The sequence below is a fragment of the Galeopterus variegatus genome, unplaced genomic scaffold (assembly GCF_000696425.1).
Source record: "Galeopterus variegatus unplaced genomic scaffold, G_variegatus-3.0.2 Scaffold1059, whole genome shotgun sequence".
Lineage (NCBI taxonomy): Eukaryota > Metazoa > Chordata > Mammalia > Dermoptera > Cynocephalidae > Galeopterus > Galeopterus variegatus.
This window is the reverse complement of record NW_007727170.1, coordinates 269,162-291,704: the sequence shown is the minus strand read 5'-3', so window position 1 is coordinate 291,704 and position 22,543 is coordinate 269,162. Positions and strand designations below refer to the sequence as shown.

Here is a 22,543-nt window from a genome sequence, read left to right as displayed (position 1 = left end):
CGACACTGAGGGTTGCGATCCGTTGCCGGACACGGAAAAAGACAAAAAAAAAAAAAATAGTGATACTCTAATTAAATCATTACTTCATTTTTTTAATCTGGAAAACATCTATAAAGATAATTTTTCCTTCAATTATTTGGTTTTACTGAAATACATTCCATACAAAAAAGACTGGTTAAAGATTTGTTTACCAGTTTTCAAACTAATAAGTTGGTTCATCTTCCAAATGTACCTAATATGACAATTTGGGGGTTTTTTTCATTATCGACTCACGGATTTAAATATATTTATAACGTTTCAATCTATTCCAGTTATTATTCTTATTAATGCTCAAACTGTCCCCCTTTCATTGGTGACAGATTCAATTTGGTTCCTGAAACCTTTTGACAGAAGCCTGGTGGCTCTGATAGCTCCCTTGCTTTTGGTATAAAACGTCCAGAATCATTTTGTACATCTTCCAGTTCCAGTTCTGGACTCAATCATTTCTCCAAGAAGCAGTGGTTACTTGTAATGGGAAATGGTATTTGGAAACCATAATCTGGGTGCTAGGGGTGCTCACTGCTACTGGATTAGTAACTATATAAATGATGTTTTAGGGACAAGAAACAACTGAACATAAGTATCTCATCAACAACCAACTTTTACTGGCCTCTAATTTGGTCTTTTCTGCATAAGCAACAATACTCTAAACTTGTACATTTAAACTTCTTCAGGATGGGAGTGGTGGGAGTTTGAGTGTCTTTATTTTTAGACAATTCTAACCAAAGAGAACTACTGAACTAAATGTGCTAAGAAATCCATACTAGAAGTCATAATAAATATAAAAATTGTATATATGAGAGAAGTGGTGACTGGTTTTCTTCTGTGGAGGCTATGTTACAATTATGACCAAGACAGAAATCACAACCAAAAAATATTCGGGGGAAAGAAAACTTAAAATCATAGGTTCAAAAAAACAGAAATTCATTTTTTTGATTTGATACACATCAATCCCAGCCTCACACATGTACATTTGATAGCCTATAAAATACACATTTAAATTCTATACTCTTAATAATGGGAGGCTGGTTAGAACCAAACGATGAGGCTTCATTTAGTAGGTCACACCCAGCTGACTTTTCAACAAAATAGCACTGAAAAAGAAAAATCCTGTTTCTAATCAGTTGTTTAGTTAGAATATAAGAGCTCAATTTAAAGCAGCAATTTCAGTATCTAAAGTTATAAGCAAAGACAGGTGCAAAAGGTACCCCCCCAATTTTCACTTAAGTCAAATACATGGGTACTTCAAAAGGTTCATGGAAAAATTTGTATTATTTTTTAATTCCATTTTTCCACGAACTTTTTGAAGTACCCTTGCACATGGACAATCAGACACTTATGATAGCATGTACTTACTGGGTAAAGGAACATGACCAGTAGAAGCCTCTTGATAATCAGTAAGAAAGATAAAACAAAAACACCCTAAAACCATGCACACATACCCTCTATTTGTCAAATACTTAGCGGCAGCACTATTCCTAGCGATACTTCCAGCAGGTGATATATGATCTGTCGTGACACAGTCTCCCAAATATAATAAGACATGGGCATTTTCAATAGGCTGGAGTGCAACTGGCTCTTTGGTCTAAAAGGTAAAAGTTCAAGGCATTTAACTCTTCACAAGGTTTCTCAGTTTATAACAAATCTTTAAAAGATCAAACAATAAAACAGTACTTACAAGTTTATCAAAAAATGAAGGACATCTGATATAAGTAGATTTTAAGTCCCATGGAAACAAAACTGAATCTGGTGCTTCTAAGGAATTCCACCATTTATTTCCCATCTGTGAATATGGTTTTGGATGATGAATCAAAGGAAAGATAAAAGGAGTCAGAAAAAGAAGCTTACGAAAATGATTAAGAGAATAAAGCAGTACTTAGGTCAGAATGAAAAAAAAAAAATAGGCCTTCCTTATCCATTTTGAAAGACAGCTAAGATAGTGAATTCTATAAAATCATAACATTTTTGGACAGAATAATTAAAGATTTGCTCATCAAACTCCAGCACACCAGATCATCAGGAAAACCCAAGAGTTAAGTTTCAATATAAACTGAACATAAAGGCTTCACAGAGTCCAAAAAAGCTAAAGAATCTAGAAAGACCTACGTGTGTTACTAAAAAGAGATTAAGCATGTGTAGGGTATTCTGTTAATCTTTAAGAATGTTATCATGGAGAAAAACCTCTGCTTTTTTTCAAAATATTTGGCTCATATATTTGGTCCTTTGGTCCTGCCTTCACACTATATCCAAAAATCTGTTTCTCACCACCTCCACTGCTACCCCAGTGACCCACCCCATCAACATCTTTTACTTTGGACTACTGCAACTGGTCTTCCTATTTATATCCTAATTACCCAACCCTTCTCCCCCCACAATATATTTTCAATACACAGACAAAGCAATCTTTTTTGGTAGACTCTGACACACCTCTGTTCAAAACCTTCCTATGGCTCCCCCTCTCACCTTACTTAGGGTAAAAGACTTTTGTTATAATGGCCTAAAATTCCCTATGGGATCCAGACCTCCATTTTCTTTCTGACATCAGTTCATAACACCACTCTTCTTATTACTATGCTCTAGTCACACTGCCCTCATTAAGACTCCCTCCTTAAGGCCTTACTCTGATTAATACTTACTACTTTTTAACAAATAATAAATATCATATAATTTACCTAATTATTGTCTTTACAATTCACTGCCTGTCTCTCCCCATGAGAACTGTGTTTTGTTCACGGATGTATTCCAAACACCTAGAACAGAACCTGGCACACAGTAAGGGCTTGATAAATATTTGCTCACTGAATAGGTACTATTTCTGCCCTCATATTTATATTCTCTGTTCTTAAAATAAAAGTCTGTATACATGATTTGCGTGCATGTGCGTTAAAACAGCTCTGGGAAGATGCTTTAAGAAAGACATCACTAGTTGTTCTAGAGAGGCAAACTAAATGGCTAGATTGGAGCAAGCAGGATTGTATTGTTTGCTCTTATTTCTTTTGAATTTTGAACCATTTGAATGGGAGTGACAAGGGCAGTTTCTATGAAGTCTGCCCACATTCAGGATGCCAAGTATAAGTGCCTGCTATACATTTCTAATAAGTAAATAAAATCAGTTCTAATTACTCTAAGCCATTCTCTTTGTAATTAGGGATTACAGATTCAAAGTACCTATTACTCATTAAAAACTGTACATTCAAAGTAATGTATTTTTAATTTCTATTCTATTCAGCAAGATGCATGAAATAAAAGACTGAACTTTATTAAGCTATTTAAGAAACAAATAAGACTCTTACCTCTATTTTTTCTTTTAGTGTTTTAAACATGGATAGTATAACATGTTCTTCTTCTACCTGATGAACTTCTTCTTGACTAGGCCAAATATCATGCAGATAAATGTTCTTGCCAGTAGGGTCAGTACCTGGTTAAAGATTTTAATATGATATTCAATAGAAAAAGTGTGAACATTTTGAGGGAGTTATTTTTTATAAGACATATCATAGAAACCAAGTAAATTATCAACAACATGGTGCTTCAGGCTTAAGTAACTAGAAGAACTAATTACTTGTACATTTTATATTCCTCACGTGAACACAGAAATTAATAACTACGCATTATCATAGGTTTTCCTGAAATAATTCAAAGAATGGATGGTCTAAGAAACATTAAAAAAAATAGCAACTTTTGGGGGAAAAGTGTGTGCAGGTATGCATATATATAAAGGAAAAGATACCTAAAGGCTCTGTCTGGAAATCTATATTCACGGTGCCTGCTATGGCATAAGCTACCACTAAGGGTGGAGAGGCAAGATAATTGGCACGAACACAATCACAAAGACGACCTTCAAAATTTTTGTTTCCAGATAAAACTCCACAGGTAACCAAATCTCCCTGAAAAAAACAAACAAACAAAAAAGGATACACACATACACAAATAAATGTATTCAGTTTAAAAGATGGTATAAATTTGGATAATCATATATAAGCAATCTCAAATATCAGTGTGAGGGCAAGATAACCAAAAAACATATTGCTAATTTTAGGTACAGAACAATCAGTCCTACAAATAAACTAAAATAATTCCTTACATTCTTTTGAATCATTTTAAGATTCATAGGTTACTCTTCCCAAGAAGTGTAAGGACTATAAAAATATAAATACACAAATATTATTTTCCATAATTTAATAACAAAACATAGTTAAGAAAACCCACTTAGATAGTTTGCTGATCCACACATTTTACCTGTTTTACTGCATTTAAAACTGCTTCTGATAAGGGTGCTGTATTTCCCACACAGGTTGAACATCCATAGCCAATTATTTCAAATCTGCATTTCAAAATATAAATGTCACTGGACAACACATCACAGCATTTGTAAAGAAAACAAGTTTTATCTTTCATTTCCATCACTGTAGTAAGAGAACTTAAAAGAATATTCATGACATGGATTAACATTAACCATCATCAATCTATGTTTCACAACATTCTGAACAATTGATTCTAACTCTCAGGCATGCTATTTGTATTGAACTGAAACCTTTGAAGAGCCTTCATACTTAAGACATTCCCTGTTAAGTCAACAGCACCTATCACACTACATAAGAAAATTCCTCAAATACTATTTGCTAGGAATATAACATTACCTTTTAAAAAACTGATATTGTACTTCCATCCAAAGAGGTTTAAACTGTAAAGTATCAGGAGGACCTGGCTATAACAATCTGACCAATGGCCCCAATTGGGCACTAAAAAGGAGTAAATCTTTCAATTCTCAATCAATTAAACCCAAGAGTCCCTGACAATAATTTCAAAATGATATAACTAGAAGATTACAGTATAATCTTCTAAATTACTCTTAGCTGTTGTTCTAAAAGCAAAACATCTAAAATTTATCAGGTGTGCAAAAGAATTGATGGTTTATGTAAGACAATATGTTGCAAAATATACATTGAAAACACAAATAGCATCAATTATTTTTGTTACATAAGCAACAAAAATTATTTTCTCTAAAGTTCAGGGACAACTTAACCTATGTATTATAGACCTAATAACTTCACAAAACCTCAATTAAGACAATTTACTCAGTCAATAAATGCAACCCATAATGTTTCATTCTTCTCTGAACTTATTACACAACGTTGGAAATTATGTACTACTTGGTGACATCTCTCATACTGTCTGTCACCATCACTTGGTTTTACTTGTTTACCCTGTCTTTCCAACTAAGTATCCTAAAGCTAGGATCATGTCTCCTACTTCTAAGTAGCCAATGCCTTGTTCATTGGATATGCCTAATAAGTGCTGAATATTAAATAAGGCCTCAACAACTGTGCAGTAATGGCAAGATTAACAAGTAGAACTCAAGCATATTTTTTCTGTCTTCTCTTTGTATATGAAAGACCTTAACAAGCAGCTTCAATAACTCCTGAATACTAATGTTAACTATTTAAGTGATAACAGTCACTTACCCAAGCTTACTAAGATATGGTAATACTCCACTTGAACTGAGGTAATGTGTAACCATCCCACTGCCTGGAGATAAACTTGTTCTTATATAAGGTTTAACACGCAGACCAGCTTCAACAGCCTTTTTAGCCAAAAGACCTGCACGGCCAACAAACAATGATTTATTATGACAGTGTTTATTTCCCTCTTTCACTCTTACTAAAGTAGGAAAAAATGGCTTTAACAGACTGATCTCCAATTCAGATTAAAGTCCAAATTCATAAATTTACTGTCATTATTTTCTCCATTTTATTCTGTTGATTTGCTTCATTTAGGACAAATTAAAAATTGTAGCAGATATACTAGCCTTAATATTGTAAATTAAGGTACAGACCAACATCATGGCATCATGCACACAAATGGAAATAAAAGATGCACATATATAAGATATTAACTGAACCATTTTTAAATGCCATAATAAACTAACAGCAATTTAATATTTACTATACATGATTTCATAAAGTTAATGAACTATCCCAATGTATATACAAATCGATTTCATTTACAGTCCTTGTCAATAATCTTTTACTTCTTTTATAACTCTCAGTTGAACCTAGCACACTATTATGGTAGTAAACTTATAGGAGATAATCAAGAAACACTTGCTAATTAACTATATTTCTAAATCAACAGAAGCAGATACAACCTAAAATTAATAGACATGTAAGTTATAGTAAAAAAATTTATCAGGGCTGGGCAGTTAGCTCAGTTAGTTAGAGTGTGGTGCTGATAGCTGATAACACCAAGGTCCAAGGTTCAATCCCTGTACCAAAAAACCCCACAAAAACGTACCTTCTGTGTAAGAAGAACAAAACTAATAACACAAATCAAACTTAGGGTCCTTAAGACCTAATTAAAATCTCAGAAAGTCTCAATATCAAACACAGACACTGATACTCAGGCATAATCTAAGAAACAGAAAGTGACTATAACAGAAAAGCAAAAAATAACTTAGGAAAAGAAAATGTATGGCCATAAACCACAACCTACCTGCAGCAAGCATGACAGACGGATTGCAATTATTGGTACAACTGATAACTGCAGCAATGACCACTGATCCATGAGACAGCTTATATTCACTTCCTTCATAATGAATACAGATGATATCATTTTGTTTTTCAGCTGCAATTTGGAAGCCTTTAAATCCAACCTATACAAATTTGCACATAAAAATAAACTAAATATCCTGGATATGCAGTAAAAAAAAAAAATTGGTAGGAAATACAGCAGACATCTGACATTTAATGATTTAACATTCAAAGTTCTGACTATTTGTGAGTGACACTGAAAGTCTCTAACATTCAGTAATTGTAATTCAACTAAAGCATGAATTTGAATAGTCACGACAGGAGTCTGGTGGTGTTCATAACCAGAGTTTTTATCTACTAAGTCCAGCCAACTACACAGAATCCAGATCTTATTTGGCTTTGTTGTTCTCTATTCAGCCCTGCTTACAGTAATTCTCAAGAGATGGTACAAACTTTTTCTTTGTTAAAAATGGCCCTGAAGATTTGCTCCAAAATGATCCTGTGTGTGTGAGTGCAAACAAGATTGGCTATGAGTTGGTCATCATTGAAGCAAGGTAACAGATACCTGGCAATTTACTACACTATTTTATTTTTGCACAAGTTTAACATTTTCCAAATAAAAGCCAAAAAATCATAAAAAAGAAAGACTCTGCAGAGAAAGCCAACTATTAGTCTCATAATACAACACAGAAAGTGACAAGATTGAAGCCATGATTCTCAAGCAGAAAATACAAACCCTCAAAAGCCAAAGAGGTCACTTGTTAATTCAGTTACATTTTACCAAATTTTATGAGAGTAATTACACAGTGTAGTGGCTTTTTCCTAGTCTGGGAAGTCACAAAAATCTAGAACAGTGCTGTCTAATAAAACTTCCTGTGATTATGTAAATATTCAATATCTGTGCTGTCCAACACAAGAGCTATAGCCACATGTAGCTATTCAGCACTTGAAATGAGGCTATTGTGACTAAGAAACAATTATAAACTTTAATTTTAATTAATTTAAGTTTTACTATAAATAGATACAATCAACCTTTGATCCTCACAGTGGAACTGGGAATAAGTTCATCAAATGACTGCCCTGCACACAGAACAGTAGGAAATTAAGGGAGTTGCTGATGTGTGCCATAATATATAAAAAAATAGCAGTGGATTGAGTTTGTGGGTCCCCTTGTTGGTTCTTTACTATGTGGCACAAAGCATGTTGACAAATAAAGTAATCTACCTTTTCATTTAAGCAAGCCTGAAAATCACTTTTCATATCTGTCACAGCAACTCTATCCTGAGGTCTTTTTGGACCACTGACAGAAGGAACTATTGAATTCAGATTAATCTGGATCACCTAGGAATAGAGAAAGGAGAGAGGGATGAATAGGTGGAGCACAGAGGATTTTTAGGCAGCAAAACTATTCTGTATGATACTGTAATGGTTAATACATGACATTATACATTAGATAAAACCCATAGAACTGTACCATACAAAGAGGGAACCCTAATATAAAATTAAGTTAATAATAATATATAAATATTGATTCATAATTACAACAAATGTACACACTAATGTAACATGTCAATAACAGGAGAAAATGTACACGTGAGTAGGAGGAGGGTAGGGAACTATCTGTACTTTCTGCGCAATTTCTCTGTAAAACTAAAACTGCTGTAAAAATAAAGGAAGAGTACACACTAATGTAACATGTCAATAACAGGAGAAAATGTACACGTGAGTAGGAGGAGGGTAAGGAACTATCTGTACTTTCTGCGCAATTTCTCTGTAAAACTAAAACTGCTGTAAAAATAAAGGAAGAAAAAAAATGAGAAAGAAGAGGAAGAGAAGGAATAATTCGTAAGTACAGATTCTAATTCAAGCATTACTTTCTCAAGCAGAATAAGTATATTCACATTTATTTTAATGCAATTTATGTTAATGGTGAAATACAGCCCAAGAAATAAAGATTTTAAACAAGCCCCTTTAAATTTATGAAACACAAATATGAAAATTTGCTAAAAGACTAACAAATCAGTATGCAAACTAGCACATTAAGTGTATTGTCTATATAAAATTTGTGATTCTTCAAATGTGTTTTTTCCCACAAAGATAAACACTGTCTTTAACAGATGCCCAATGGCAAAGTAGATGCCTGTGCCATCTTTCAATTTTATTGCCTCTGAGCTCCAAATTTATTGTGATTATGGTTAGTAAACATTTCTTTGTCAGCTTCCATGTGAAGCATGGCCAACAGAGGGTGCTGGAGAGACACAGCAGAGAAAGGGTTTTTTCTTCCTGGTTCCAGAGGGTCTTGCTGGCCAGGCCCCTGCAGACTAAGCTTTTATTCCTTGGTTGAGGAATCATATTTTGAGGCCGGCCCGTAGCTCACTCGGTAGAGTGCGGTGCTGATAACACCAAGGCCACAGGTTCGGATCCTATATAGGGATGGCCGGTTTGCTAACTGGCTGAGCGTGGTGCTGACAACACCAAGCCAAGGGTTGAGATCCCCTTACCGGTCATCTTTAAAAAAAAAAAAAAAGAAATCATATTTTGTTAAAGTTTCACTTCCCAACTAGTTCCTACTTATTTTTTCTGGTATATCTACCATTTCCTTTGTGCATTTTATATGGGTATAACCAATGTGAAACTTTCTCTTCACTATGGCTTTCTTTCATCATTATTTAATACCCCTGTTTATTCTGACTGATCATAACTATTTTTCTTATACTCTCATTTAATGGATTCAGGTGATCTCAGTCTTTGCCCTTTAGGAGTTTCTCTTAAAATCAACATCCTGATGAATTTTAGTTTTATTTCTCAATACAATCAAGTTTTTTTTAAATTGGCAAATTTATTCCATTTTATTCTACCACCCATGTTTTCCCATTTAATTTTTATTATTTTCATTTATGTCTTTTTTAAAAATGTGGACAATGCACTAAATTTGACAGAGGTGAAAAAAATCAGAAAATGATCAGAGAAGTTAAGAGATCGTCCCAAATTGTTACACAGGTTCAACTCCTATGGGTTCTATATTGGCCCTTCAATATACATATACATATTCACTTATTCACCTAACATATTCACTGAATATCTATTATGCACTGATCACTATTCCAAGAGCTGGGGATATAATATCACTATTCCAAGAGCTGGGGATATAATATCAAACAAAACAAAGTTTCTGTCCTCTTGGAGTTTACTTATATTCCAGAGGGGAAAAGAGAGAAGAACAAGTATACAAATTAATAGATAATGTAGGAAGATATGCTATAAAGAAAAATAAAGCTGGGTGAGAAAATGAATTTCCCTACAAAAAATAGCTTAACAGTTAACCAAACCCATGTTGTTATAGATCCTTGACACATTCCTAGAAAATTAATTTTATTAAATTAAGACTTTTCTGAAAGTGAATTCTATTTAAATATATAACTCTATTTCCAACAGATAAGAAATATTTGCTTAGACTGTAAAATATCTTTAAAAGTAACATTTAAGGCCATATAACTGTGTATCTTTTATTTTTCTCGCAGCTGTCCAGTACAGGGATCTGAACCCTTGACCTTGGTGTTTTAACACTGTGCTCTAATCTACTGAACTAACTGGCCAGCCCTGTGTATCTTTTAACAGTAGGATTGTGCAACATATAGCCATAAGCCAGATGAAGACTTCATTAAAATTTATTATTTATCTACTGAACTAACTGGCCAGCCCTGTGTATCTTTTAACAGTAGGATTGTGCAACATATAGTCATAAGCCAGATGAAGACTTCATTAAAATTTATTATTTGGGGGGGTAGGGGATATTATACAGCTCTTATCATAAAGTAGAAAAAAATCACAGCAAAGAATTAATAGTCAATATTATATTTTAAATACTAAAAAAATTATAACATAAAATGTTACTAAATTCACAATAGAAATCTATGTAATATTAATGAATAAAATCAAAGTACTGGGCCACAAATAACATTTCTTAAATAATAATAATAGCTACCACTTATTGCATACTTGCTATATGCCTAGAACTGTTCTATAAGTTTGTATTTAATCTAAAAATCCTATGAGGTAGATATTATCGTCATATTTTAGAGATGAGGAGATTGAGGCAGAAAGGCTAAACAAATTGTTCACAGTTATACAGCTAGTAAATCTTAGAGCTGGGATTCAAACCTAGCTGGTCAGATTCCACAATTCACACACTTAACTACTACGAGGTGTGTTATTCTGCATATACCTGGGAGTATTCAGGTTCTCCTGAAGAAGTCTGGTCATTCCGAAACAATTTCACAGCTTTAAGGTACGTTTCCATTGACTTCAGTTTAGCTTTATCAAAACCTAAAAAGATGAACAAAAGCAACAAAATCCACTAAGGAATTTTGAAATCCCTGGAGACTAAGGGTGCTGAATTCCAGTGATGAGCAAAAACAAATATTATTTGCAAATTATTTTACATTTCTCTTTCTTTCTTACCCTTGAGAAGCCACCATCTGAAAAAGCCCAGACTATATGGAGAAACCACATGTGGGTGTCTTGCCTACAAGCCCTGAGTCCCCAGTTGACAGCCAGTTGCTCACTGTCAAACAGGTGAGTGAACAAGCCTTCAGGATTCCAGGCCCTAGCTTTCAAGTTTTGCAGGTGAGTCCCTAGACATCATGAAACAGATATAAAACTGTCCCCATTGTGCCCTGTCTGAATTACTGATCCAGTGAAACCATGGGGCAGTAAATGATTATCGCTGTTTTAAGCCACTAAATTTTAGGATAATTTGTTACATAGTAACAGATCACTAATATCTTAACTCAGATTAATGTGGAAGAAATGAGGTACTTCTAATCATTTCTCTCTTGAATGTTCTACCCACCAAAATCCAGATACAAAGTTTTGCATTTTATGAGGACCATCCCCTCCAGGGTTCCATATGACAAGTCATCCACTTTGTCATTTGATTCATTAATCTATAACAATCTGCCCCCAAAATGAATAATACTAGAATATATTCCCAAATGTAGCTATGATTAGAGATGAGTAGCTTGGCAACAACCTTTTCACAAAAGGAAATGGATAATATCAAAAAGAGATCCTACTTTTTAAAGAATAGTAACCTTATGAAATATCAACATATTCTGATTTTGCAGGTACTTTCTATTTTAAAATAAAGTCAATAGAAGAGTGTCAAAGTTCACAATTAATCAGACTACAAAAAGATTTGGAATCTATAGCCCCTATACTTCTCACAAAATTCCGAGCTTCTTATTCTTTAGGTAGAACAGTGATTCCCTAACCCTATTGTTTTAGAGCTCCTCTACTCTTGATGGAGAAGGGGACAGAAGGGGACAGCTGTGAATATGCTCAAGTCTGACTTCCATTAAATTGCAACCTCTTATCCCTAAGTAAGGGTGGAGGTATCCATCACTAGGGGCGGGGGGGGGGAGGGAGCAGTGAGGTGAGGATCAGACGTTTAGTAATTCCTATAAATTGCTATCAGTGGGTCACAGAGAACTAGGATTCGAGGAAAAAAACACTCTTGAGAAACATCTGATAGTTTATTTGAACCACTGTTTCAGAATAAGATAATTTTACGAATATTAAAAAACATGTATAAAGGTAGTTATTATAAAATATTGTTGGACAGACACACTGGAAATGTAACACATTTATTGTAATAATCTTGTATTTTCTTACCTGTATGTTCTAAATGTTTTAATGTCACATTGTCAACAGGGAAAAAGCTGAGAATAGCACCGTATTCTGGACACATGTTTGCTATTGTAGTTCGATCAACTATAGATAATTGTGAAACTCCACTTCCAAAAAACTCAACAAACTTTCCAGCCACTCCTACTTGCCTGAGGTGCTATATAAAGGGGTGCATGGAAAAACACAGAAAATTAGCAATGATAATAATAGCATGGATTCCCTGAAAACTATATAATCTAATTTTTAACCAATATAGTGAAGCACCAGTGAAGAAATAAGATCCTTCATTGTTTTCATGAAATATCAACTCATTCCAGTTTCACAGGTATTTTAAGATAATCAACAGAAGAGTGGTCCAATGTCACTGTTAATCAGGGTAGAAAAGGGACTCACAGCTCAAGATGGCTACAATTCATATTTTAATATCTCTGAAATCAGGGTACACCTTAGACTTAACAGTGTGTCTGTTTAGCTGGCAGCCCTTTTTCTTTCGTAGCAGTACATAAAACAATGGTGATTCTAACCATTGATGACATCTTAGATTTAATGAAATACTAATATACTGATGAGACTGTATATTTAAATAAAAAATACATGCTGTCTATAAAAATTCTTCAAATCACAGGGCCAGCCTGTGGCTGACTTGGGAGAGTGTGGTGCTGATAACACCAAGGCCACAGGTTCGGATCCCTATAGAGGGATGGCCAGTTAGCTCACTTGGGAGAGTGTGGTGCTGATAACACCAAGGCCACAGGTTCGGATCCCTATAGAGGGATGGCCAGTTAGCTCACTTGGGAGAGTGTGGTGCTGACACCACCAAATCAAGGGTTAAGATCCCCTTACTGGTCATCTTTAAAAAAAAAAAAATTCTTCAAATTACAACTGCTGCCGCAAATATTTACAGCACCATTAATTATAAGTAAATTCCATTTTGGAAGGACTTTTAACATGTGGCTTCAAACTTAATCCCTTCTAAAATAATTTTTTTTTTTAACTTACTACCAAGTAACCAAAACAGCTACTCATCTTTTCTGAATTGTAAAATAGTCTCAGACTGGTATAGGGAGAGAGCCTAAGGAGATGATTAAGAGTGAAACTACCCTCAACTCATGATTAATGTTAAGTCCTAACATTTCGGAATTGCTAAGGATCACTTAATTCAAACTCTTTTCTATAGATGTAGAAATTCAAACCTTAACAACAGACGTTTCTGGGCTGGCCGGTTAGTTCAGTTGGTTAGAGCACAGCCTTGTAACACCAAGGTCAAGGGTTTGGTTCCCCATACCGGCCAGCCACCAAAAAAGAAAGATGTTTCTTTATATTTATGGTTATATTGTTGAGGAAGAGAGAAACACAGATTAGATACACCAAGCCAAATGCTGCTTTCATCAAATTAAAGAGGTACCACAAAATACATTTTGAAAAACTATAAAGATCATGAATAGAATGGAATCTCAAAAAAGAAAGAATAATATATTCAATAAATGTAAATATATATAATAAATTTTTTTAACAATAAGCTAAAACGTCAGCACAGATAATACCATCAAGACAAAATAGCCAGAGGGGCCTAAAAAGCAGCATTAATTTTCAGGATGTCTGAAGGAAAGAATGAACTGATTTCTCTAAAAACATAATTGGATATTCCTTTTCCTTTAGGAATAATCCTATAATTCTCAATTTAACTTCTTGATCTTTTGGTACCATACACTGGATCAATCACTTCTCTAAGATACCAAAATGTTTTCTAATTACAGAAGGATCAATACCAAATGCTGAGAGGGAGGCATTACCATTTTATTACCCTGCGGAATATCCTGAAAGCCTTCAGACCAATAATCTAACCAAAAATGCTGAAATCCAAGTTGGAATTATATGTGAAACATTTTCCAGGTGTGTTCATTTAACAACAGGGGCTTAATCATTAAAATAAAGTTAGTGAAAATCAGAAATTTAAGATGGAGAGTTACAAATTATTCACTAGGAGATCCTTGAGTATATGTATTAAAGGCATACAGCCACTATTGTGAAAATTCAGAGAAAAAGTTTCTATATAATACTTCAACATGTTAAAACACCCAATAGAAAAATATGACACTCTCATATTTCTGTAGTCCATATTTTTTAAAACATTATCTAGTTCGGGCCAGCCCAGTGGCGCACTCGGTAGAGTGCGGCGCTTGGGAGTGCAGCGGCACTCCCGCCGAGGGTTCGGATCCCATGTGGAGAGCGGTCCGCTCACTGGTTGAGCGCGGTGCGGGTGCAACACCGAGGGTTGCGATCCCATTGCTGGTCGCGGTACGGGCGCGACACCGAGGGTTGTGATCCCGTTACCAGTCACGAAAAAAGACAAAAAGGTAAAAAAAAAAAAAACATTATCTAGTTCAGCAATGGTTTCTACTGGGCAAATAATTCAATTAAAGGAGATACAATCAGCCTTTACTAAATTTGAAATTCTTTTTATTCACGTAGTCTCTGCTCTCATGAGGCTGCTCCACTTACATAAAAATAACGTCCACTAAGTCATTCAGCTACCACAGCTTTAACTTACCTTTGTAATGCCAAGAACAACATCGATGGAGGTAATGAAAGGGTTTGATGACCCAATTAACTCACATCCAACGACCTCTGGTAAAGTAAGAGAAACTGGCAGACCAAGCATAACTGCTTCTGTTTCAATGCCTCCAACCCCTAACATAATAACGACAGGTATATTAGCATAGTACATTAAAAGATAATTTATCTCTGTAACATCTAAATCTCTAGATGTTTTGTGAGCATGTCTTACATAGTACCCTATACAGAGTTGCTACATTACTATTACTGTGGACACTGAGCCCAAGCCTTCTGAAAAGAATGATTCTACTTACATGGTCGAAAAAACTGATTTTGACCTTTTTATTAAATTCAGTAAGCATCTAGTGAGTTTTTATTACGCTACGCACTGTACTATACATGCTCAAGGATACAGATAATGAATAGAACCCTGTCCCTGTCAACCTCAAGAAGATCTATTTAATGAAAAAGATCCCCCCAAAGTCAACAATTATAACACCCTGTAAAAGAGTAAGTAGAGTGTGGTACACTTAATGAATGGAGTTAGGACTTTCAGGAGAACCTGAGGTTATTATTGAAGGAGGAGTTAATAGTAGCCACATTTCAACAACAAAAGGGTAGTCAGCAGAATGCATTCTGTCAGAGGGAACGGCTGGTGTAAAGCTATTAAGTATAAAAGAGCACAGCCCACTTAGGTAAATGAGAGACCAGTCTCTAAGGTGAGTGTGGGTAAATGGCCAAAGAAACCCAGCTGTGAAGGGCCTTGCATAAAATACTAAGGAATTTGGATTTACAGAGGAGACCAGGAGAGCCACGGAAAGACATTAAACAAGGAAGTAACCTTTATAGACATCATTATCATCACTCAATTATTTCACAAATGGTAGTGTTGTGATGGGCACTATGCAAATTTCTGTCCATAAATCCTCTTTTACCACTGTTCACAAACACTTAAATTCTGTTGTTTCTGATATGATTAAAGATGAAAAAAACAGAGCCTTAGAGGCTATTAAGTGTTGTGATGGGCACTATGCAAATTTCTGTCCATAAATCCTCTTTTACCACTGTTCACAAACTCTTAAATTCTGTTGTTTCTGATATGATTAAAGATGAAAAACACAGAGCCTTAGAGGCTATTAACACCCACTGTCTATGTTCTTTTATAACATTCTTGACACCCCATTCCCAAAAGAAATTAAATATACTGAGTCATTTACTTACCCCACCCCAGAATCCCCAAACCATTCACCATGGTTATATGAGAATCTGTGCCAACTACACTGTCCGGGAAGAGGAGGTCCTTTTCTTCAAAAACCACTCTTGACAAATATTCTAAGTTTACTTGATGAGCCATTCCAGTTCCAGGGGGGATTACAGCCACATTTTTAAAAACTCTTGAGCTCCACTATATTTTGTTTAAATTTAAGAAGTAAAAGTACATTATGTGAATTTGTGCTCAAAATCAAGATATAAATAAACATTAACACTAAAAATATTTGAACCAATGTTAAATATGGTCAATTCAAAGTTCATGGCACATACTTAAAAACAAATATACAGTACAAACCTAAATATATCCATTTTGTAGATCATTAAAACAAAATTAAGTCAAATAAAAATGTTCAAATAGTCCAGATAAATGGTAGTATTCAACTATGTTCCAAGGATTCTCAGGAATGGGAAGAAGGGAAGGCCTAATGTACCCAAGTCCTCCAAGCTCACTTAAAATTAGAGCCACTGTTTTCATATATACTAGGGTTTCCAATAAGGTTTTATTTGAAGGAACAAAAGGGTTCTACTTCTATAAAGCCTTTAAAAACCACTAAACATATAAAAATTATACCTATCGATATTTTATAAATTCTAATACAAAAATTTCCCTGAATCATTTATACCTTGAAAAATTGAAGCCTCTCTCGATTTCTGCCAAATTCTACTTCTTGATTTTTTAACACTGTTTCCGGTCTAAAAGGAAGAAGACCTGGCATTAAACGTATGTACTACAAAAAGACTTGCCTTGTTTCTTTCTAAGTCTTCATTCTTACACACATATATATAAACATTTAAAATCTTTGAAAGAACAATTTACTGGACTTCTCAGAATTTTCTTTTTCAACAAGAAGTTCTGCTTTAAATAACAGTAGAAAACTATAGCAATAAGTTATTATTTTACTGAGTATAAGAAAGCTATGTCCACAACCAGTGTCTATAACTACTAAAAATGCATTATTGTGAGAGATTTGGCTAAAATCATAACAAAAATAAAATGGTAAACTTTGCTGGGTTTTCCATTGCAAGAAAAAAGGAGAGCAGCAATTTATTCAACAATAAGCATATGCATTTATACTCATTTGGCTTTTGTGCCAGTTAAACTGGGAGATGAGCCTTGACTATAGCTATGTAGCAATGACAAACACTTCAAAATCATTTTGTAGTTTTAAAAAAGCTTTTAGCAAAAATCTTTTATTCATCTCACCCCAAATGGGAGCTTGTACTTTGTTTTTATGTATACACAGCAATTTACCTTACGTGGATTAGAAACATATTTCACATAAATTATTTATTTATTTATTTACATTTTGTGTGTGTGCATGTGTGTAGCTGGCCAGCACGGGGAACCATATCCTCGACCTTAGTGTTACAAGGCTGCAAACTAACCAACTGAGCTAAACAAGCCAGCCTCTACATAAATAATTTAAACTAAGAGATAAAACAATTCACCTCTAATCAATAAATGTGGTACCATTTTTAGGAAACTATTTTTATCTAATGAATTTTTTTAAAAAATATTTCAAACAGCTTTAAGTTGTTTATTTCACTTGCCAGCTGGTGATTAAGTGTTGACTAGACTATCAATATAACTTAAATTATATATGTCCTCCAGGGTCCAGATAATTATTGTTAACTGTCGGCTTGCTTTTTTTTTAAAACAAAAAACAAAGATTACCTTAATAATTCATGGCTAACTGATCATTTGAAACCAAGTATATCTTAGGGAGACTGTTCTCAGGACCTCAGGGAATACAGCTTTCTAGAGCCACTCCAATTATTTTACCTTCCCATAGCACTTATGGCTACAAAGTGCCATACAAACATTTAATAACTCATAACCTGACTTCAAATTAGGCAGTGATTTCAAGTGTCAAATGTTATGTTCTCAATTTTCTACCCATCAATTTCTTGTTTGAGTCTATAATTAATACTTCATTGATGCATTAAAAGACACAAAAGAGTTATTATTTTCATACAGCCAGGGACTACAATATAACCCATCTTAATACTTTGTAATTTAGAGTCAAAATTGAGTGGAAATGTTACACCAGATTAGATTTTTAGAAATAAAAAAATAACAGTAAGCACATCACACTCTGCTAGTTAAAAAAAGAAAACTTAAGGGGGGGAAAAAAACCCACACATACAATAATTCTGAATCAATAAATTTTCTTTTTCAGGAAATTAATTTCTGTATAAGAAGTTAACATGCCTAAAAAAGAAAACTTAAGGGGGGGAAAAAAACCCACACATACAATAATTCTGAATCAATAAATCTTCTTTTTCAGGAAATTAATTTCTGTATAAGAAGTTAACATGCCCCTAACAATCAGGACAACTAGCAGGAACAAGGAGTGATTACATAAAACTGTCATAATTTGATGACAAAGGACTCACAGATTATATTGAATTCTTAGAAAGGAAGAGCACATGAGGTCACTATAACCCAAGGCTTTGTAAAAATATTACGCCCCAAATTTAAGAATTAGACAGAACTTGAAAAATCTAGTTCAGGGGCAAATTAATTAAGTTATCATTTAGCACTTACAATAAATATGCATGGGTATTATTCTTAGTTACTCTAAATCTTAAATGTGTTAAAGTTTTTTAAAACTAAAACGTAAATTATTTTTTGCTAAAAAAAAAAAAAGACAGTGTATTTATCAAAAATAGCAGCAGAGATACATAGACATGAAAATAACTTTAAATTGAGACTGAATACAAAAAATTTCACCAATCCACAAGCTTTTCACCATAGTTTTTCCTTTTGTATTACTGGTCAACACTAAATATATATACTTGACTCTGGCATAAATGATCTCTACTCCTTTTCCTCTATACTATACACTTCCAGTGGGTTGGTTACCAGCTAATTTGCACAGCTATTTTTATAATTATCTGTATTGAAGTACCATTTACTGAAGTCAATTTGTAAAGAATGGTCAACTGTAAGATCTGTCGGACAGGCAGGGTGGACTTTCTTAGGATCACCTCCAAGAGTTTTCACTGCCTCCCTCATAGCAGCAAAATCCACCATTGCCGGTATTCCACTAAAAAATAAAAAGTGATCATATTACATTTCTAATTGTTTTCTGTATGTGCTGAATAAATGATTAATACTATTTTTGATAAATTAATAAATGATTAATTATTCATTAATAAATAAATGATTATACTCATTTTCAAACTTAAAAAGTATCCCTTTTTATTTTGCATTCATTTTGGGGGTTTTTTTTGGTAGCTGGCCAGTATAGGGATCTAAATCCTTGATCCTGGTTTTATAACACCGCGCTCTTACAAGCTGAGCTAATTGGCCAGCACTATTTGTACTCATTTTTATTTACTTAATTTTTTTGGCAGCTGGCCAGTACAGGGATTGATCCCTGGACCTTGGTTTTATTAGCACCATGCTCTAACGAACTGAGCTAACTGGACAGCCTAGAAAGGGCAATTTTTTAAATTGATAAACTAACCTTCAAAATTAAAAAACAGAGCCATCTATCAGAGAGTCTGAATTTTAAAAACGGAACAGTCTGAACATTCATCCATTAAAAAATAAACCCATCACTCACGTAAAATCTTGAAGAAGAACACGGGCAGGGAAAAAGGGCACTTCAACATTGCTTTGTTTGGTTTTCCAGTCTAAAATGTTCATAACATCTTCCTTTTTCATTAAAAAGCCATCACAATTTCGTACAGCAGCTTCCAACAGAACCCGTATTGAGTAAGGCAGAACATCTGATTCAAGAGAAAATACTACTATTAATAAGGGAATAGTCATACCTATATATTATAAAAATTACAATAGCAAAAAGTTAGATAAAGACAAAGACACATTGTTTTCTCAATTTTAAAAATTCACTTTTTAGTCTAATAAACACCATTCATGTTAACATCAGGCTTTCTGTAACTTCGACTTTCCTATACGTAAGCCCAAGGCCCTGAAAAAGCAGAGATAAAAACCTTCACATAAGGGCCAGCCGGGTGGCGCACTAGAGAGTGCGCCGCTTGGGAGCGCGGCGGCGCTCCCGCTGAGGGTTCGGATCCCATGTGGAGAACAGTTCCCGCTCACTGGCTGAGCGCGGTGCGGGCGCAACACCGAGGGTTGTGATCCCGTTGCCGGTCCCCGGTACAGGCGCGACACCAAGGGTTGTGATCCCGTTACCGGTCAGTAAAAAAGACAAAAAGGAAAAAAAAAAAAACCTTCACATAAGAAATGCACTGATTTGGACATATAAGACTGTAACTATAATGAATAAAGTTTAAAATTAAGTTGAGATGCTTAGATGACTAAAATTTATTTCGTGAAACCTTTCATTCGCTCTTGATTATTTGTTTAAGGATATAATAGAAAAAGATTTCAGTATTTTAAAATTTTCAAACATAATAAATCCTTACACCAGATTTTGCCACACAAAAGTGTTCCCTTAGGACTTAAAGGGAAGACTGAATTAGAATGAGATTGGTTGAATAAATCATGGTAATCTGCATAATGGATTTTCATGAAGCTGTTTAAAGGAATGAAGAGTTGTATATACTGGGGGCCGGCCTGTGGCTCACTCAAGGATTAAGATCCCCTTACCGGTCATCTTTCAAAAAAATAAATAAATAAAGAGTTGTATATGCTGAGCAGGAGTGATCTGCAGAATATATTATCATGGAAAAAAACACCCTGCACTAGCCAGCTGCCCCCCCACAAAAAAGGGGGGGAGAAATGTTTATACTATACCAACCTTTCTTGTAAGAAAGGGCGTTAAGGACCAGCCCATGGCTCACTCGGGAGAGTGTGGTGCTGATAACACCAAGGCCCCGGGTTCAGATCCCTACATAGGCATGGCCGGTTAGCTCACTGGGTGAGCGTGGTGCTGACAACACAAAGTCAAGGGTTAAGAACCCCTTATCAGTCATCTTTAAAAAAAAAAAAGAAAGAAAGAGGGTTAAAAATATATATGCATAATAATATATATTAAATATATTCTTTTAAAACTACACACTAAATGTATAACTTAAAATTATATATTATATACTAAATAAATAATTTTACCCTACCCAACCCCCCTTTTCGTTTGTTTTTTCTTTTTCTTTCTTTTTTTTTTTTTTGGCAACTGGCCGGTACAGGAACTGAACCCTGGACCTTGGTGTTATCAACACCACACTCTATCCCAGCACTGGCCATCCCCCAAAACAGAAAACAAAAACAAAAACACCACACTCTAACTAACTGAGCTAACCAGCCAGCTATAATTTTAAATATATATATAAATATATACATACAGTTGGTCCCTCAGTATCTGTGGGGGATTGGTTCCAGGGACCCCCCCGGATACCGAAATCCCTGGATGCTCAAGTCTCATAGAAAATGGTACAGTATTTCCATACAACCTAGCACATCCTCCTGTATACTTTAAATCATCTCTAGGTTACTTATAATGCCTACACATCATTTCAATCACGTACTCAGCATGCAACAAATTCAAGTTTTGCCTTTTGAAAGTTAGTGGTATTCCCCACCTCCCGCCATCAATTATTTTCGATCCGTGGTTGGTTGAATCCAGATACAGACTCCACAGATACAAAGGGCCTACTGTATACATATTTTCATAAAAAGAAACAATAATAGGATAAACTGAAAAACTTAGTATCTCCCATACAGTATTTTGACTATTATTCTTTAGCAGGATATATTCTTTTTTTTTTTTTTGTCCTTTTTTGAGACTGGCCGCACCACGCTCAGCCAGTGAGCTCACCAGCCATCCCTATATAGGATCTGAACCCGCGGCGGAAGCGCTGCTGCGCTCCCAGCGCCACACTCTCCCGAGTGCGCCACGGGCTCGGCCCTAGCAGGATATATTCTAAGGACAAAAAGAATCACAAAGAAAGCAAACTATATTTAGTCATTAGAACTGTTATTTTGTCTTTTTTTTTTTTTTAAAGATGACCGGTAAGGGGATCTTAACTCTTGACTTGGTGTTGTCAGCACCACAATCACCCAGTGAGCTAACCGGCCATCCCTATACGGGAGCCGAACCCTGGGCCTTGGTGTTATTAGCACCACACTCTCCCGAGTGAGCCACGGGCTGGCCCAGAACTGTTATTTTGAAATTGTCATATGTATAATGAGAAGAAAGCAAATAAGTAATTTTGTTACTATGGTTGGGAACCAAGATTTTCAAGAGTAATGATATACAAGAATAAAATCCGAGTAGCTAAGTTAAAAAACAATTTACATTTCAACTGAAAACATGGGTATGAACTCATGATTTTTCTTTCTAAAAAATGTTTGTCCTAGCTCTATCTACTGAAAATGCCTAGAAAAATGACAACCTAATAGTAATGAACTCCTAGCAACTCAGTTTGTTGTTTCTAAATATTATTTCCCGGTCCCGCCCAGTGGCGCACTGGATAGTGCGCCGCTTGGGAAGCGCGGCGGCGCTCCCACCCGAGGGTTCGGATCCCAC

General features: G+C 34.9%; 1 protein-coding gene across 1 annotated transcript in view; it reads right to left on the bottom strand.

Moving 5' to 3' along the window:
* IREB2 (iron-responsive element binding protein 2) overlaps positions 1 to 22,543 on the bottom strand; it is a 44,074-nt gene that overhangs the window by 5,259 nt on the left and 16,272 nt on the right. The window contains 15 exon segments of the mRNA XM_008574530.1: positions 1,482 to 1,624; positions 1,718 to 1,822; positions 3,333 to 3,457; positions 3,770 to 3,926; positions 4,279 to 4,363; positions 5,505 to 5,640; positions 6,532 to 6,691; positions 7,794 to 7,910; positions 10,795 to 10,895; positions 12,243 to 12,414; positions 14,809 to 14,948; positions 16,035 to 16,218; positions 16,709 to 16,778; positions 18,998 to 19,135; positions 19,658 to 19,823. Of these exon segments, the coding sequence (XP_008572752.1) occupies positions 1,482 to 1,624; positions 1,718 to 1,822; positions 3,333 to 3,457; positions 3,770 to 3,926; positions 4,279 to 4,363; positions 5,505 to 5,640; positions 6,532 to 6,691; positions 7,794 to 7,910; positions 10,795 to 10,895; positions 12,243 to 12,414; positions 14,809 to 14,948; positions 16,035 to 16,218; positions 16,709 to 16,778; positions 18,998 to 19,135; positions 19,658 to 19,823 (1,999 nt within the window).